This window comes from Eptatretus burgeri, chromosome 7 (assembly GCF_056783735.1).
Source record: "Eptatretus burgeri isolate ZD-2024b chromosome 7, Ebu_testis_v1, whole genome shotgun sequence".
NCBI lineage: Eukaryota > Metazoa > Chordata > Myxini > Myxiniformes > Myxinidae > Eptatretus > Eptatretus burgeri.
This window is the reverse complement of record NC_140967.1, coordinates 65,731,134-65,751,419: the sequence shown is the minus strand read 5'-3', so window position 1 is coordinate 65,751,419 and position 20,286 is coordinate 65,731,134. Positions and strand designations below refer to the sequence as shown.

Below are 20,286 nucleotides of genomic sequence, written 5' to 3'. Positions count from 1 at the left end.
GTCCAATGTGTTGGTTAAGTGAAGTTTGTGTAGCAGGATAAATGAGTCTATGTAATCCCAACATTCCCTATTAATGGCACTCATCATTTGGAGGATGTGTAGGCGGCACACATTTGACTCTGATCTGAATTTGCAATGGAAATGGTTTCTAAGACCCGTGTTTAATGTTGGTCTGTCGAGTACTGATGGCACAGCTGTGGACGGGGATAAAGGAGCGCAAAGGATTCAAAAATCGTTTTATGTAACCTAGGGCTTGTTGCACTCAAAATCATTTCCTTTCTCATCTCTCACTTACTCTCTCAGCACGTCCTTCTTTCTCTCCATGTATTCCCTCCTCCCCTCCTCCCTCACCCCCATCATTTCACCCTCACCACCTCCCTTTCTCTTTCTCTCCTCCTTTCTCCCTCTCTAGGTTTCTTTTATTATCCTCTTCCTCTGATCCCCTTCCCCTCCCCTCTCCGTTACCCCTCTCCCCATTCTATTTCATCCTGAATACATTTCCTCCTCCCTATCTTCCGTCCACTCTCTCTCTCTCCCGACGCCATGTCGCTCTCTCGCTCTCCCACCTCTGCGCCTGATTAAAGGAGGTGAGCAACTCTCTCCGTTTGTCAATGACTCTGTCAATGTATTTCTTTTTCTCAGTCTTGTCTCTCTCTATCTTCCTCTGTGGCTCGTCCTCTCTACGTCTGTGTTATCGTCCTCATTTACGCCTCCTCCTCCCCCCTTTCGCATGTACACCTCTCTGAATGATATTTATATGTTCTGTATTATGATCAGACCCGAATATCAAGGGATTACACGACATACAGCATTATAATATACAATTTTAATTTGATGTGACATGCAAACTAATAAATCCTAGAATAAGCCAATGTCAGCCAAATATGCAATAACTCATCAGAATATATGCGTAAAAAATTGGCAAACATAATTGCGTACAAATGTATAGTCCGTTATCCTCGTATTGTATAGAATTCCTAAATATATTGTGTGATTATAGAGCATAATGCATCATAGCCTTTTATAATCCACATTAATGGAATGGTTTATCATAATATTCGGTGAAATTTTCCAGCCACAACCCCAGCATAGCATCATATAATAATAATAATAATAATAATAATAATTTGAAATTGATGTTTGTAACTCGCTGTATGGTGCGTTATTATGCCCCTTGCCGGAGTTTCTGTCCCGGTTTTAAATCCTTGACGATGCAGAATCTCAATATTTGTTTTCATTTCGAAATAAAATTGCCAGCTGTGTCTCGAGTCGGAATAAACCATAATTTCGTGGCTGAACTGTAGATAAATGCAACACACATCAATCCAGGTGTACAGTGCAATATTCTCATTCGGTTATGGAATTAATGTTGCCTTTAATTTACGGACTCAGCGACATTGACAGTCCGTATCCTGTGCGGACGTTAAGCCAACGCCAGTGTTTTTTTCCAAAAAGAGCAGGCCAGGTGAGTTGGTGCTCTGGGTGATTAACAAAAAAAAAAAGCATTGTGTCATAGTTTTATTAAATTAATTTCCTGTATTGTTTCTGTGGAATGTTGACTGTGAAACACGCAATTGGCTGTGAGACACACAGTGATGTCAGATGGATTTTGGCCAATCATGGAAAGGACATAGCTCCCTCAAGGGAAGTAATATTGATAAATTCAATGAAGGGGTGCATTTGCTGCTTAATGATGAGTTTTTCTCATGTTACAATATCTACTTACTGAAGGACTTATTCTCATCCTGTCTTTTTCATGAGGCTGCAATAAAATTTCACCATTTCTCTGTATCCATCACTAACTCTTCTATTTGTTTCACTTCCATCCATTGAAAGCTTTTAGTTCTGTTTGGAAAGTCTTCCTCTTGTTTTTTGTTTTTTTTTACCCTTCTTGGTGTCCAAAACATTTGTCAAATTGTCTTCATATTTCCTCTTTGCATGTCAAAGCCACCTCCATCTTCTGTTTTTTATTTCTTCATTGATAAATTTTGGCCTGTCCTTCTTGCTTATTAATTTGAGATTAAAAAATATAATAATAATTTGGCCAGAAAACGTTTTTTTTTAACATCAACGAAGGCTCATAGTAGGTAGAGATGCCACACACATACATCTCAAACACATCGACATACACTGACGAATACACGCCGCACAACACACGACTGCTAGATGAGACAAACACAGCCACTGAGCTTTGGGGAAGTGCCGTCACGTTCCAGCTCACTCTGGGAACCAGTCACACCACGACGATGGCACCGCCCTTCTCACCGCACTCAGAAGGGCATTTCCTAACGAGGACTTTCCTCTTCCTCATGGATGTCAACCTCTAGTGCCTTCAGAAAGGATTCACATCCCTTGACTTTTTCACATTTTGTTGTATTACAGTCTGAATTTAAAATGGATTCAATTAAAATTTTTGTCACCGATCGACACAAAATACCCCATAATGAAAAAGTGAAAACTTGCTTTTAGAAATTTTAACAAATTAATGACAAATGAAAAGCTGAAATGTTTCGCATCAAGAAGTATTTAACCTCCTGAGTCAATACTTTGTAGAAGCCCCTTTGGCGGTGATTCCCGCTTCGAGTCTTCATGGGTATGTCTGCATCAGCTTTGCACATCTGGATTTGGGGATTTTCTCTCATTCTTCCTTTCAGATTTGCTCAAGCTCTGTCAAGATGAATGGGGAGTGTCAGTGAACAGCAATCTTCAAGTCTTTCCACAGATTCTCAATGGGATTCAAGTCTGGCCTTTGTCTGAGCCATTCAAGGACTTTCACGTTCTTGTTCTGAAGCCATTCCAGTGTTGCGTTAGCTGTATGCTTGGGGTCATTGTCCTGTTGGAACAAAAATCTTCACCGCAGTCTAAGGTCTTTTGCACTCTGAAGGGTTTGCCTGTATTTGACTCCAATCATTGTTCCCACTACCCTTACAAGTCCCCCAGTCCCTGCCGCTGAAAAACATTCCCATATTATGATGCTGCCACCACAATCTTTCACGGTAGGGATGGTGTTAGATGGGTGATGAGCTGTGCTCGATTTCCACCAGATGTAGCACTTTGCATTCAGGCAAAAGAGTTCAATTTTCTTCCATCAGACCACAGAATATTTTGCAAACTCCGTGCGTGCTGTCATATGCCTCTTTCTCAGGAGTGGTTTCTGTCTGGCTACTCTCCCATAAAGCCAAGATTTGTGAAGTGGTGCAGAGATTGTTGTCCTTCTGGCAGGTTCTTCATTCTCAGCCAAGGGACTCTGTAGCTCTGTCAGAGTGGTCATTGGGTTCTTGGTCACCTCCCTTACCAAGGTCCTTCTTGCCTGGTTGCTCAATTTGGTTGACAGCCAGCTCTATGAAGAGTCTGGGTAGTTCCATATTCTTTCCATTTCCTAATTATGGAGCTCATTGTGCTCTTGGGAACTTTCAACATAAAATAAATTGTTCAATCGAGAAATTGGAGTGTCGGTATAAAAGATCTATGCCTTCCCCAGATCTATGCCTCCTCATAATTCTATCTCGGAGTTCTACGGACAATTCCTTCACTTCGTGGTGGAGTTTCTGCTCTGACATGCACTGCCAACTGTGGGACCTCGTATAGAAAGGTGTGTTTCTTTATAAATCATGTCCATTCAATTGAATTTTCCACGGGTGGATTCCGATCAAGTTGTGGAGACATCTCAAGGACGATCATGGGAAAATGGATGCACCTGAGCTCAATTTGTAGTGTCATAGCAAAGGGGTTGAATACGTATTGACGCAAGGCATTTCAGTTTTACATTTTTAATTTGTTTGTAAACGATTACATTCAAAAATTTTCACTTTGACATCATGGGCTATTTTGTGTGGATCGGTGACCAAAAAAAGAAATCTCAATTTAATCCATTTTAAATTCAGGATGTAACACAACAAAATGTGAAAAAGTCAAAGGGTGTGAATACTTTCTGAAGGCACTGTGTGTGGATTTTCCATGCTCTTATCCTTTTAAATGCTGAACATCAAGCAAGGAAGCAGCATGTACCATTTAAAAAAAAAAGTCTTTGGAATAACTCAGCTTGGGTTTAAACCACTGACTTCCCAGAATCAGACTAGATGCTCCAACCATTACCCCACCGATTGTGGTGATTTAAAAGTTCTCGTCAAACATCTCTTCTGAAATCCTCAAAGTTTGTGCTCTCTTTTTGGTTGTCCTCCAACACTGAACAACACAAAAGAACTGATGCTGGTTAGGACAGGGATTTGTTATTTGTTCATGGTGTCGGCGATAGCTCACCTACTCTTCATAAACGACACCGTAGGATCTTTAATGTCCACCAACTAATGTCGACAGACAGGACACCAATTTAACATCCATCCAAGGGACGGCGCACATACATTGATGAATCACCCAGCCTGTGAAACACCTGGATGACAGTTTATAGCTGGGTCTGGATTCGAACCCAGGCTAGACAGCTTCGAGGTGAGTATGCTTACCTCTAGGACATCCTATCAGCCCCAATTTGAGTTGCTAACGATAGGTGTTTACTTGTCTATACTTGGGTGAGACCTTCCATTGCTTTATTGATGCTGGTCTCGATGTCTTTCTCGGTTAGTCCATTTTTATCCAACGTTGTTCCAAAATACACAAATGTTTCTGCATCTTCAAACTCATTTTCATTCAAAAGCAGATCTTCTTGAGGTTCATTATTGATTCTTATCAATGTAGTTTTGGTGACATTGATTTTTCAAGCCTACTTTTCTTGCTTTTGTTCTGAAACGTTTTTGTCTTTTCTTCAATCTTTCCAAACCAATGTTTGAGATATGCACTAAATCCTCGGCATAGTCCAAATCCTCAAACGTTATTGGCCAACCATATATTATCTGTTTCCTTTCCTTCGGTTATCTTTAACATAAGCCAGTCGATTACTACGAAAAACACCTTGTTGCTTTCAACACTACAGACCACCGGCTAGAAAGTGAAATACGACATTCAGTGAAAAAAATTGATAATGATCAGATCTAGCATTGTCTTTTTTTTCTTTTTCTTTTTTTACATTTTGACTTATTTCAGTTCAACGTTAAAATATAACATCATCTGATTGTTGCTTGTACCATACATGGATTGATGCAATGCTGTTGATAATGATAATTATTACTGGAGTATTTGTATTGTAATAGAGAAATTTTTTGCTTTTTTTTTTGTCCTACCAGGGCTACAATGGAGAAAAGGGAGCATTTTGATAGGCTGCGACAGCCAAGATGCCTTCTTCTACTCTTGGCTGCTGGTCACGTGATGGTGGCAGGTCATCTGACTAGTAATGGCAAGGATACCGCAGGTACAGAAAGTGAATTTAGCTTTGCTGAGGTTGTAGAACGAGGTGATCGTTTCCCTGTTGTAAAAACAACGTCTGGCTTGCTGAGAGGAGAGAGAGCAGACTTTGAGGGTAAGTCCTTGCACCGGTAAATCTCGAATCTCTTTCTTCTTTCCGCCACCTTACCTTTTCCAACAAATCAAACTAGATCTCTTTTCCTCATTCAGTTCGAAAGTGAAGGCATTTATTCCGCCCTCATCATATTCATGGAACTTGTTATTTCTGAAGCTGTTGTTTGTCTGATTTGTGAAATATCTCTTTAATATCTCTTTTTATGGTCCATTAGGGGGATTGTGGGGGCAGTGTGACCGTTCATCGGGAGCATTTCAGTCCCCTCCTGAGCTGCACCCATCAAACACATTATGAACTGGCATCACTTGCAGACCAGACCGGGAGACGCAGGCAGATTACTCCCTTGCTGAATGTAATTAGTGAGGCAGCTCGGTTTTTAACAAGCAATCTGACCATGACGTGATAATTCTGAAACACGCGTGCTTCCCAGATGCTTGGGATCCAAAGCATTAATAATGTTTCCTTCTTCTGCATTTGAACCCACAACCTCTGGGATCACCATTCGGTGTCCCCGGCATTAGGTCACCATGTACACACTGTAGTTCATCTAGATAATATGATCACAATTTTTGCTGAACTTCGATTCAACTCGAAATAATGTTTGCATTAATTGACATATTTAATGGAAGAAATTCCCTAGTTTGCATTATATTCCATTTGTGGTCTCATCACAAGTAATGTGACAATATTCATTTGTACTTGACATGTACACCTTGTGTGAGAATGGGGACATTACTTTGTCCTGATCTTTGCTCAAGACAGACATTATATTTCTGAGATGCCTCCGATGATGGTTTCCAAAACTTAACACAGTCAATTCGAGAGTTCATAGAACACCTTACCCCACACAATGTTTAGGTATATCATTCAATTGAAATATAATAATGATTTTAAAGGTCATTTTAAAAAAAATCGGAAGGTTACAGCTGGAGCTGCCAGTATCTTATACACCACCTTATCTAACACGTTACATTAGTTATTCGTGCCTGATGTTTGTGTCCTTTATGACATCCTTAAAAACAGTAAGATTCCTGTTTGGAATGATTTTAAATTTTGTACAACTTCCAGGCAAGCAGACAGAGTAAAAATAATTATCTCGCCCCTCTCTGCACATGTGCGTAGGGACAAATTGAGAGTCAAAGTACTAAACTACAGGTTTGTTTTCAGATTCATGTTCAAGATATAACATTCAATTGCAATTAAGTTGTTCCTCGATCATAAACTGATGTTTGAGGATGGACGGACGGACGGACAGACAGACAGAAGTGATCAATTGCCTAACCCGGCTTTTCACCTCGTGTGCGTGGGGCAAAAATTTCAGCAAACTTACCAACAAAAAGATCAAGGGAATAAATAAACAAGAAAAGAAGATCGGACAGAGGGGAGGAAACTGAAACGAGCAACAAAAATGATTGAGTTAAGTAATGTTAAGGCCCGGTCACACCTTGATGTTTTAGCCAGCGATGGCAACGTATTAAAATGTATCTAAAACGCTGGCTTACGTTGAACTTTTGATGTTTTTTTTTTAAGATTCGGACGTATTCATAGCGACTTGGTCTTATGTATAACGCATTAGTAACGGACACAGAACGTTTCGTTGTGTTATAGATAACTTATACCAACGAATGCTGAACCTGTTTTTGGCCTACACAACCGATGCCCAACGATAGTCTAACTTAGGCATAGCGCGTTGCACGCATCGCCGACGATGTCGTGACGTAGCCTATTAAAAGGCTGACGCACAACGATTCGAATCATAACTGCCGTAGAAATGGAAGTGTCAACATCGCGGTCACACCTTGGCGATCTTGCCAGCGTATGCCGACCGAAGAAAAATGTGTCTAAAACGTTAGGGCACGTCAAATACGGTATGAGTAAGTTTGGTATACCTGAGTACAACGCTAAAGTACGCTATCATACGTCGTAGTAAGTAGAGTACGTCAAGAAATTTTAAACATGTTCTAAATTTTACGATGTACTCGGCGTATGACACACGTTCCGCATGCGATGGGGATAAGTTTTACACACGATATGTGGACGCTTACACACGTCCACAAAGGCTACTTATAAGCTACTCATAAGTCGAAACACGTCGCGGTAATGTCTTTTTTACGCGAAACTTATTTCTAACTTATGTTTGACGTGCTTTGAACCAATTCTTTACGTAGTCCCAACACACATCGACGTATGTAGACGTATTCCAATGACGTCTTCCGGTCGACAAAAAAAATAAATGAACGTGTTTCTAGGTTACAACTGCCATATAAAGACGTGTTCCCAGCGGTTTTGGGAATTGGTATATAAAAATGGTGTTCATAAAAGGGGAACCCAACAGTGTTTTCGAGTCCTTTTTGAGTCGATATCCATGTCAGCAGTAACAGTATCAGTATCAGTATCAGTATTAGTATTAGTATTAGTATTAGTATTAGTAGTAGTTTGTTCATGTTGGCAGTCGTAGGTGAGTGTGAGGGGGAGGGTGTGGGTTATGATGGATCCTCCTTGCATCCGCGTGTCCACGGGTAGGAGACATCTTTACACCATTGTTCGAAGTTCTTCGTGGCTAATTTTTATGGGGCTTTTTCAACAATGAGCTATGGCTTGTTTTTACGATTTAGGTCTATTCATAACGGGTTGGACAAATGCACAATGAACTAATAATGTGCATAGAGCACTTCGATAACTTATAGCTACGGTATACCAACGAATAATTATTCTGAAGCCGGCGTTCACAAACTATGCCCAACGATAGCCTAACTTATCCATATCGTGCGGCAGTTTATCTTTGCCGGTGACGTGGGGTCTGCTATTCATAGGCTGCCACTCAACGATTTAAATGGCTGCATCTCCACTATTGAAAGTAGACGCTTGCGCTCAACAATTGGATTTTTTTTACACTCAACGACTTTTAAACGGTACCACTCAGCTATTTTCATTGTTTACAATGAACGATTTCAATTGCTGTCACTCGCCTTTGTTTTTTGACGCTGGGGTTTTGAAATTTGAAGCGTTTCTTCTGAACGTGTTAAAACGCTCAAACTCGACGATTTTAAATAGACGCTGCCGATGGACAATTGGAATCATAGCCAAGCTAGACATCGAAGTGTGAACATCCTCGTCATGCCGAAGAAAAGTTTGAAGAATGCTGCAAATAAGTGTCCTGGCCGTGGCCGTGGACGCTGACTCAAGGACGATCCATTATACCGACGTCTTTCAGCCTATGAGTAACTTAAAAGTAACGTCTGTCGACGTATGACAACAATCGCGTAACGTGCCAACAACACGTTAATCATAGGTTAGAAATAAGTTTCGGGTACGCTAAACATTACCTCGGCGTGTCTCAACTTATGATTAACTTACAAGTAGCATGTGTTGATGTCTGTCAACGATCGCAGACCGTGCATACAACTCGTGGCCAGCGTAGCGGAACGTGTGAGTCATACGCCGGCATAGTCGTGAAATTTCAAGCATGAAAAAACTTGAGGACAACCAAAAAGTACAACGTATAAAGCCAACGTACGACGTATGGCAGTGTTTTTCAGCGTGCTCTCAATGTTATCAAAACTTACCCATAACGTATTCAACGTGTGCCAGCGTTTTAGAAAAAAAACTCAAAAATCGGCATACGTTGGCTAAAACGACAAGGTGTGACCGGGCCTTTAATGGGGGGTAATAAAGATTAGTGAGACAGAATTAGGAATGGCAGAAGGTGGTGCTCTGCTGCTTTAAGCCCTGCAGGAAAGAATGAGACGGAACAACCTCCACAATAACTTACAAAGGAAGGGTGGGCTTGGTAAAAATTAATGAGGGAAGAATAAATGTGTGGATGACTTGAGGAGGTGAACAGTCATCTTGAAGCCTTGGAGGGAAGAATTAGACAGAACAGCCACTAGAAGATGGTTCCATAGATGGGAGAAGTGAGGAATAAAAGAGTTGTGGTGTGCAGTCAGTTTGGAGTTTAGAAGTTTAACTATGAGACTGTTGCAGGAAGAATCCTGGAGTAAATAGTGTGGGCCTGAGGACTCGGAGAACAGAGGGATCAATATTGGAAAATAGATGGTAGAAAACAGACCACTGACGTGCCTGTGATTTTAATATTTTCAATTGAAAAAATATATATTTATTTCCATAGTTTCCAATACAGTATAAATACAGTAAAACAAAAACATATGAAGGCAATATTTTCAGAACTTTGTGAAGTCAGAAGGATACATTCAAAATAACACATACAGAAACAAATATGGAGGCATACCTGATCTGTTTCAGTAGTTTATGATAATGATAATGATGATAATGTTTATGAACCCTGATGCAGCGAACGATAGGTGCGGCCCAGTCGGAGTACTCGACTGGTGAGATGATGCCCTCACTCTGCAGCCGAGAGTCAAGGGAGGAACTTTATGAGGTTTTCTCTGTTGAAACAAAGAGCTCTGATGCTCCAATTATAGTTGATGTAACAATCGATATGGTCCCGGTGAGGATGAATGTTGATACCGGCGCTTCCAGATCAATTATGAGCGAGAGCGAGTTCACCTCCATCTACCCTCCGAGAAAGGCTCCTGCACTCCGGTCTGTATCTACCGACTTGAGAACATACACCAAGGAGGTGGTTCCTGTAGTTGGCTCAGCTAACGTAACTGAAGGATATGGAAACAGCACTCATGTCCTCCCACTACTGATAGTGCATGGAGAAGGACGAACCCTCTAAGGCCGAGATTGGTTTAGAATAATCAGACTTAATTGGAGTGACGTAAACAGATTCTCCAACTCTGATGCTGGATACGATACCATGCTCAACAAGTACCTTGGCCTGTTCAGTGATGGTGTTGGCACCTTTTCAGGACCCAAAGTGAGGATTCATGTTTCTGCAGATGCTCAGCCATTGTTCCATAAGGCGAGACCTGTGCCCAACATGATGCAATCAATGACCGAATGTGAGCTTGACCGCCTGCAGAGTGGAGCCGAGTACTCTCAATCATCTCACCAGCCGAGTACTCCGACTGGGGCAGCACCTATCGTTCTAATACTCAAAGTAGAGGGAACAGTGCGCATTTGTGGGGACTACGGAATAATGATCAACTGCTATTCAAAGCTGGATGGCTACCCTTTTCCCAAAGCAGAGGACCTGTTCATCACTCTCATGGGTGGCCATACATTCACTTAGCTTGATTTGACCAATGCCTCTGCTCAAATGGAACTGGATGATGATTCCAAGCCCTATATATGCATCAACACTCATCGAGGACTCTACATGGAAAACACATACCCATTTGGCATATGCTCTGCTGCACCAACCTTCCAACGCAAGATGGAGACATTCTTGAAAACTGTACCAAAGACAATTGTATTTCAGGACAACATACCAGTGACTGGCAAGTCACAACATGAACACCTAGAGAACCGAAACAAAGTCCTCAATCAGCTGTCACAAGCTGGGTTATGCCTCAGGTGTGAGAAGTGTACCTTTATGGTATGTGAAATTGAATACCTGAGAAGCTACCCAAACAAGAGCGCTCAAGGCCGCTAAAACCATGCTATCCTCTTCGCCGTGACTTGTCCATTATGACCCATTCAAGGAACTTGTTCTCAGTTGTGATAGCTCTTCATATGGCATTGGGTGTGCGTTGTTGCAAACAAATGGAACCGGTAATCTGCAGCCTGTTGTGTATGCATCACGAACCATTATCTGACACTGAACGTCGCTATGCTCAAGTAGAACGAGAGGTGATAGCGTGTGTCTGTGGCACCTTAAAGATGCTCCAGTATGTCTTTGGAAGACAGATTACCATTGAGACTGATCACAAACCCTTATTAGGTCTCCTGGAAGAATCCAGAGCCATTCTGCCCACTTCATTAGGTTGTGTACAACGTTTGGTGTTAACCCATGCTGGTTATGACTATTCATTGGTTTACTGCCCAGGTAAGGAAATGTACTGTGCTGACAGGCTCAGTCACTTGCCGCTTCCCTTAACCATCCCAGAACCTCCACAATCTGGCGATATCATTCATCTCATGTCTAACGTCATTAACGATGAGGCACCAGTAACCTCAAAGCAGATTGCTTTTGCTGCCAGTAGCAATCCAGATTTGTCACAAATGAAACGCTGTGCTATGTCAGGTAATTGGGCATCACTACCAGAAGGGGCGAAACCATACCTCATCCGGAGGGATGGGGTCTCTATTGATGCATACTGCCTGCTTTTGGGTAGCCGAGTGATAATTCCGCCAAAACTCCCTGGGAAAATTATCAGTGAACTCCACAATGCTCATCCAGGCATAGTCACCATGAAGGCTATTGTCCAAGCCCATGTTTGGTGGCTTGGTTTGGACAGTGACACTGAGTCCAGTATCCACCATTGTTACACTTATCAAGCCCATGCCAAGACACCGCCACAGTCTCCATTGGCCTTGTGGTCATGGCCATCAAAACCATGGTCCAGACTCCACATCGACCATGCTGGTCCATTTCAAGGGAAGCTTTTCCTTATTCTAGTTGGTGCCCACTCCAAATGGATTGAAGCTCTTGTTTGCCTGAATCCTTTGCATCCTCATCCTCTGCTGTAACAATTGAAGCTCTACGTACCATGTTCACGCAATATGGTATTCCAAACTCCATGGAATCAGATAATGGATCATCATTTCCGAATTCAGAGTTTCAGAACTTTTGTAAAATGAATGGCATTAAGCACTACACATCTGCCCCCTACAAACCTGCCAGTAATGGTCAAGCTGAACGTGCTGTTCAGATCATCAACAATGGTTGAAGCCGCATCAAGGAAGGCTCCATTCAATCTGATCTAGCTCGTGTGTTGCTCAACTACCGCACCAGACCACATCAAACCACCGGTCGCTCACCTGCCAAGCTTCTTAGGGGTCGTGAATTAACAACACGGTTATCATTAGTGCACCCGGACCTAACGGTCGAGGTCGAGAATAACAAGTATCAACAGAAACGTAATCACGACCAAACGTCTTAATACCGAAACTTCCAGATCAATGATCCTGTATATGTGTTGAACTCCGGTTGTGGAACCAATTGGTTATCTGGCATCATTATCGATAACATTGGTTGAATGATGTTTCTTGTGAAGTTTTGTTATGGTAGATACATGTGTAAACACGTTGACCAACTCAGGTTACGTCATGGGGAGCCAAACATTGAACCGGCTCAAGTTCCTTTGTCACCCACTCCTGTATCAACACCACCTGTGTTTGAACCTGAGGTGTTTCCTCATTAAAGCTTCTCACCCATCAATGTACCTGAACTCCTTCCTGACCCTGTACCCCTTATTGAGAAGCCCACAGCAGTTGCAAGCAAGGACAGCCCTCCACTAGCTCTTAAAAGATCAGCTCGTGTCTGTAACTCTCCTGAGTGTCTTGATTTGTAAAAAAATAAAAAATAAAAAGGGGGAGGGAGATGAGATGTATCAGTAGTTTATGATAATGCATGCACACATGGGTGCACCGGGGTGTGGTTAAGCAGAGTCATGTGACCCGCCCATGTTCCGATCCTGTGCTTATGCCCATGTCCGAATTGAAGCTGTTGTTCCCACTTCAGAGCCTTCGGCCCTGTCTATCGAGTACATTACAATACCTGAATTCAGAAGCTAAGGCTTGTATTGATATGCCTATGAACTACCAATGTAAATGACATGATAAATTGGACCAAACCTACCGAATGGTAAAGAATTAAGGAAAAATGGTCAACAATTCTGTGAATATCAATAACAAGAACAAATATTATGAACTTGTTTGTGGTTGGTTACATTATGGTTGATTGGCTGACCAATTTGGCATCAACAGCCACATGAGTGAGGTCACATGACCTGGATTATAAAAAGAAGAATTTTTCATGGTGGGAGAGATATGTTGAAAGAGAAGTCAAGCCAAGGTGCCAAACCTCGACTGGGACTGAAAGGACTGGGTGGCAGCGGATTGTGCAGATGGACTGAGGAATGTAGATCTGTGTATAAAACAAGTATGGAGAATGCTAAGATGGAGGTTCAGCTTTTCACTGTCCCGTTTTTGTCTTTTCCTGAAGCTAGACATCACCTTCCGTCACATGGAGAAAGGAGTCTCTTGTGATCCACTGTCATTACTTGGGAAAAAGAGACACACTAGAGTGGATGGATTGGTGACTGCAAAACAGGCCATGGAAAACAGGTTGCAAGAACCTGGGACATGCCTCAGAGGAACCTTGCAATGTTAACCAGCTGCAATCATTCTCTCTCTCTCTCTCTCTCTCTCTCTCTCTCTCTCTCTCTCTCTCTCTCTCTCTCTCTCTCTCTCTCTCTCTCTCTCTCCTCTCTCTCTCTCTCTCTCTCTCTCTCTCTCTCTCTCTCTCTCTCTCTCTCTCTCTCTCTCTCTCTCTCTCTCTCTCTCTCTCTCTCTCTCTCTCTCTCTCTCTCTCTCTCTCTCTCTCTCTCTCTCTCTCTCTCTCTCTCTCTCTCTCTCTCTCTCTCTCTCTCTCTCTCTCTCTCTCTCTCTCTCTCTCTCTCTCTCTCTCTCTCTCTCTCTCTCTCTCTCTCTCTCTCTCTCTCTCTCTCTCTCTCTCTCTCTCTCTCTCTCTCTCTCTCTCTCTCTCTCTCTCTCTCTCTCTCTCTCTCTCTCTCTCTCTCTCTCTCTCTCTCTCTCTCTCTCTCTCTCTCTCTCTCTCTCTCTCTCTCTCTCTCTCTCTCTCTCTCTCTCTCTCTCTCTCTCTCTCTCTCTCTCTCTCTCTCTCTCTCTCTCTCTCTCTCTCTCTCTCTCTCTCTCTCTCTCTCTCTCTCTCTCTCTCTCTCTCTCTCTCTCTCTCTCTCTCTCTCTCTCTCTCTCTCTCTCTCTCTCTCTCTCTCTCTCTCTCTCTCTCTCTCTCTCTCTCTCTCTCTCTCTCTCTCTCTCTCTCTCTCTCTCTCTCTCTCTCTCTCTCTCTCTCTCTCTCTCTCTCTCTCTCTCTCTCTCTCTCTCTCTCTCTCTCTCTCTCTCTCTCTCTCCACCGTTGGTACCTTGCATTGTTGTGTGGCTTGCCTCTTTTGGGTGGCGATGCTGGTATGGTCTGTCATCTCTCACATTCTGGATCCTTAGTCATTGCCTTTACACTAACTGTTACACCCGAGCCATTACCATGAGCCAAGAGCAGAGGCTGTCTCTCTTGCAAACTTCCTGTGGTTTGTCTTCTGCTGTTGTGGACATTTTTGTGGATTCCTGCCCTCAACATCCACAACTAGTGACAGTCGAGGATTGTGCTGTTGGTTTTTTGAAGACTTTGGATTTTGATCAAGAACTGCTCAATATTAACTGTTCAGTGACTGGTAACCTCACACACACTTACGCATCGTTGTGGGTCATATCCAGGGATCTGCTAACTTGTTTGTGATTAATTAATGGAATGGGATCAATTGGTTTTATACGTGGTATTTCTTCTCGATTGTGTTTGACTTGTTAGTGTCGGTGATTTGATTCAGTGGTTGGGACGTTACAATTGGGGAGTATAAAAATTCATGGCTGGGTAACCGTAACCCCTTTCTCTACACTTCATAATTTCGACTGTGTAACACGGACACAGACTTGAAGGACACAGAGTTCATAAGACAGTGGGTATGTCATTGTAAGATATGCAAAGAAAACACACGAAAATGGAAGAGATGGGCACAAGATTTGGAGGCAAAAATAAAGTTTAGACATTCTCTCTTATCTCGGGCAGAGTCTACAGTAACGCCATTTGAGGTGAGAGATGGGATGGTGGAACCAATCCTAACCCTAACCAATACATTAGAGACAGGCTTGACAAGGTGCCACCATGACTTGGAGGAAGGAGACTGGTTGGAGAGTTGAGCCTTGATATTTGTACGATTATGTTTTCTGGCTTGCCTCAGGATGGACAAACAATTGTTGCGAACCTTTGGAATGAATTTCCATGTTGAGAAAGCAAGCTGCTTTACTTCAACCTCCTCCCCACAGGCTTCAGTTTGCTGGGTCAAGAGGATGGATAGAAAGCCTCTGGCTGGATGGGATAAACCGGTGTATTTTTAGGGTTTTTTTGTATACCTTGTCAAGGCTCGTGTAAGAGGTAACACACAACGCACAGCAAGGGGGGCATGAGACAAGAGGGGCGGGAGTGGGAAGGACAAAACAGTGGGGAACAGAGACATTAGGAGATCTGTGGAAGGGAGAGGGATGGGGCGGGTAACACGGGGTATACAAGATGGACATTAAAGGGACTTTCAGGAGGGAAAGCAGGGAATTTTAAGGAGTTGGGCTTGGGGAGGATTATCGGGGGTAGAAAAGAGCGAGGATTTGGATGGGGGATGATAAGAGGTGGTGGTGAACAGCTGTTTTGAAGGCATGGAGGGAAGAATGGGATTGATTAGATTGAGGAGTTTATTTCAAAGGCGGGAAAAAAGAGGAATGAAAGAGTGAAGATGAGCAGTGATTCGTGATTTTGGTAGTTTTACCAGAAGGGGGTTGTTGGCGGACCTTGAGCGCCCTGTGGAAATGTGGTGGGGACAAATCACAGAGAGAGAGAGCAGGGGGGGGAGGCTTGAGATGAGATGGAAGAAGACAGAAAGACCACCATCCAGTCTGTGGTGAGAGAGTTAGAGGCCCAAAGACTCAGCCTCATCGAGGGAGATGCCAATGATCCGAAATGCCTTGGTTTCCACAGCGTGAAGCCGAGAAGGTGGGAGGCAGGTGCACCACCCCGAAGGGGAGAGCAGTACTCCATCAGGCTGCGGACGAAAACCTTGTAAGTGGTCAGGAGCTCAGGTGGGTCGAGGAAGGACTTTGCACGACGGAGGATTCCCAGTCGGCGACTGGCTTTGGAGGCGAGGTTTGAAATGTGGCTTTCCCAGGAAAGGTCATGGCAGATAGTGAGACCCAGAAGCTTGAAAGAAAGGACTTCTTCCAAAGGATTGTTGAGAAAGTGGATGGGGCGGGGGGGGTGTTCTAAACGGTCCTTTGGGAGAGACATAGTGAGAGTGTGAGATTTGTCCGGATTGAAAGATGTTCCACGTGTTGGACCAGTTTGTGATTTTATCCAGATCTGCAGTGAGCGAAGAAGCTGCTGTTTGTCGGTCTGAGGGATGACCGATGGTACGGCAGAGGGTGGAGTCATCAGCAAAGAGATAAAGAGGATTTTCCAGGGAGTCTGAGAGATCATTGATGAAAACCAGAAAAAGAACAGGGCCCAGAATGCTACCTTGAGGAACTCCAGCCTGAACAGGAAGAGGGGATGAAAGAACTCCATTTAGGGCCACACGTTGACTGCGACAGGAGAGGAAGTCTGCGAGCCATGAGTGGAGATGGCCTTGGATACCATGGGACGAGAGTTTGGTGAGTAGTGCAGGGTGCCAGACCATGTCAAAAGCACGTGGTATGTCCAGGGATACGGCTCGGATTTCATGTCTGGCATTGAGGACCTCCATCCATTGTTGGGAGAGCAGAAGCAGAATATCCAGGGTAGAGTGACCTGGTCTGAAACCAAATTGATGATCGGAAATCAAGCCATTGGAGAAGAGGAAGGATTTAATGTCTGAAGCGATGATGGATTCCATAACCTTGCTGATGATTGGGAGAAGGCTGATTGGTCTGTAGTTGCAGGGATCTGTTTTTGCACCTTTTTTATGCAGGGCAGTTTGCTGATTTCTATGCATGTTTGCTGATTGTGATGCTGATTGTGATTGTATTAGAGAAAGTAGACTTTTGTGAAACTATTTCAAGGGGGAATCAATATCAGGGACTGTGGAGATGGTGGTCTAATCCATTTGTGTGAGCGCAGATTGATATTCCTGCTCATTGGCCTGTGTTCATGAAGTTGCTTCTTTACAATAGCCAGTGAGAGATGGGCCTTGACTCAAAAGTGATCAGAAAAAATAATAGAGACAGAAGATGAACAATGGAGATTGGATTGAAAGTTAGTCATTACTTGGTCCAGGAGGGAGGGACGTACCAGGAGTAGAAAACCTGGTTGGAGGTTTCCATATTGGGTTAAAATCACAACCGCAAAGGTGGCTGTTGCCAAACAAACACCCAGTCAGGATTGAACAAAGATATGTGAGCATACATGACAATAAATAAACATTCTTCAGTGCCGCCATCCGCGGCTGAATTTGAGATGGCCCAATATCCAAATCTGTTCATAATATGATAGGCTACTAGTATGCCAAATTTGGTGCTTTCCTCACAAAATGCACAATTGTTATGCTATATTTAGCTAAGTTGCCCCACTTGTGGGGCAACTTAGCATAACAAACAGTCATGGAATCCATCATTGCAGCTGACACCAAGTATTTTCTCTTTTCAAACAACCTGATCTTTGACTCTTTGTATTCCATCCCAGTCACTCAACGGCGCGCATATTTCTCCTCCTCTCTCACCAATGGTTGGAGGTCATATATTTCAAACGAGAGGTTAAGACCATTTCTCAGGCATTCGGCATAATCTGGCATTAATGGAACCCTCTCCTCTCCTAGTAGAAGCCGGAGTGCCACAAGGCAGCGTTTTTGGCCATGTCTTGTTCGTCATCTCCATAAACAATCTCTTTCAAGCTCTGGAAGAAAAATCTCTTCCTTTCCACAGATGACTCCACATTGTGTCGATAGTACACCATTCAATTGACAGGCAGACAGCAGCTGAGTCACTGTCTTATCCAAATTGAAGAGATGCTCATCTTAGAATTGGAATATGTGTTTAAATCCAGGAAAATCTCAGTCTTGTCCTGTCATTCCAAAAGGATCCTCAGATGAACTCTCATTATTGGCATCTCTCGGGATGAGGCCGAGCACAAGGCATGTTGCTGTCACATTGCCGGCAGGTCAGCAGCCTCTCTACTTTGTACCATCTCTTTTCCCGTCTATCCGCCTCTGCTCTCAGACCTTTGACCATCCCCATCTCCTCCAGGATAGATGCCTTATTACAGTAACCCCTGCTAGTTTGAATCCCCAAATCCAGGGTTTTGTCTCTTATTTTCTCGTGCTTGTGTAACTGCCTTCCAGAGACGGTTCGTTTACATTTCTCCCTCCAGGGCTTCAAACAAACAGGGCACTACCATCTCATTTCATGCCCTCACCCCTATCCACAATATTTTCTATCCTCTTTAACCCTTCCTAACTTACCAGTCTTACTTGCAGGTTACTATGTTTCCTTTCCTCCTCTTTTTCCTATTCTGTTGGTTAATTCCCTTGCTTTTTGTATCCAACAATAGCCCCACTGTCACCTTGCTCTTCCATGAGCCTTAAATTTGAATACTCGACCAGGTTTAGTGTTGGATGCGAGCTTGCTCGGGATAGAGTCTAAAACGTGGCTTCTTGGAGGTAATAATAGCACCAGGTACCCTTGAGCTATCCTCCCAGACAGTAATATCATCATCGGCTTTGCAGAACCTTGTGCAATAGATGTGATGGTGCATTAGCTGTCATCATTCATCACATGTTATTTTTCTTTAGATTAGTTTAGATTCAATGAAACATTTGCACGTTTCATCAAGTCATAGTAAGCATGTACCTTACATGTCTTGTGGATTGTATAATCATATCTGTTTAGCTCTGTGAATAATTCTGTGTACAACTTGACTTCAAATTTTATTCCTATTCCTGCTGTTTATCTTTGACTTTGCCACCAATATTTTGTTAAATATCCAGACTTTAAATGCATTCTTTAAAAAAAAAAAAATATATATATATATATATATATATATATATATATATATATTCTTTCCCTTCTTGGATGTGATGTTTAATTATTCATCAATGTCCTGTTTTGTTGTCTGCTCTCCCATCCCCTTCTTTCTTTTCCCTTCCCTCAGCTCTGGCTATTTCCCCTATTATTCGGTTTTTATCGGTCCCTTATGCATCCCCACCTCTGGGTGACTTAAGGTTCACGCTTCCACGTAATATCTCGCCCTGGATGGGTGTCCGAAACGCCACAGTTCTTTCTGCCCCGTGCATGCAGCTCCCAAAAGGAGAGGTCTTGGAAAGAGATGGAGGGGGGGAGGGTCCATGGGGTAGAGCACAAGGTGCAGAGAATAACACCGAGGATGAAAAGGAGAGCGATGAAGATTGGGAAGGCGATGAAGATTGTTTGTACCTCAACATATATGCACCTGCAACAGCCGGTACAATGATCATGTTTCATCTGTTTAAAGATCCCTCCATTGAAATGTTTTTTGTTTTTTTTTGACAAAATCAGGTCCCAAGAGGTCGAGAGCACTTACTGCGGTAGAGTCAATGTGATGACATTTCTTTTAGAGTTGATTGAAAAAAAAAAAATTAAATTGTATGGAGTTAGTTTGTCATTTCTTACTTACACATTCAGCATTTCATTGCAATTGCTACAAACTCGAGCTATTTGCCTTTTGCAACCATTTATACATAGTCCAGTATGTTGACCCTTATATTTACCAAAGTTTATTTGATACACTGATTCAGAGCATGATCTTATCCCTGAATGTGAGGCTACTGGGTCCATTACTGTGATGCGTGATGAAGTACGTGATTCAAATTAGTTCGTTGGCAGTTGTTTAGTTCCTTTCCTGTTTCATCCACACCTTCACCTTCTTGCTGTGTTTCATTCAGTTTGTGTGCAGTTTGTTCACCCCATGTGGTCCTCTCTGATCTCCACTTGATCTCTCTCCTTCTCTCACTTCTACTTTGTTCGTTGTTGGTGTTTCCTCCTTTCCATTTCGTTCCCTTCCACGATGCGCTAGCTCTTCCACAAACCTCGATTATGTACACAAAAATGTCTTCTTTTTTTGTTGTTGTTGTTTTGTTATATTCCGACAAAGTATAAAGACGTCGGCCAGGGTACCATTTCGAATAGCAACCCTTTTGAGTGTAAATTGTAGAGTTGACGGTGGACTTGATGATATATTTAAAGAATGTCATGCTCCGTATGATGCGGCGTTG

At 42.9% G+C, this 20,286-nt stretch overlaps 1 protein-coding gene across 1 annotated transcript in view; it reads left to right on the top strand.

Moving 5' to 3' along the window:
• The first annotated feature begins 378 nt into the window (after positions 1-378).
• The window catches only part of LOC147023438 (uncharacterized), a 49,706-nt gene continuing 29,798 nt past the window's right edge, over positions 379-20,286 (top strand). Inside the window, exons 1-3 of the mRNA XM_085888856.1 lie at positions 379-587; positions 5,178-5,410; positions 19,188-19,496. Coding sequence (XP_085744982.1) covers positions 5,185-5,410; positions 19,188-19,496 — 535 coding nt within the window. The 5' untranslated portion in view covers positions 379-587; positions 5,178-5,184. The remainder of the gene's footprint in view (positions 588-5,177; positions 5,411-19,187; positions 19,497-20,286) is intronic.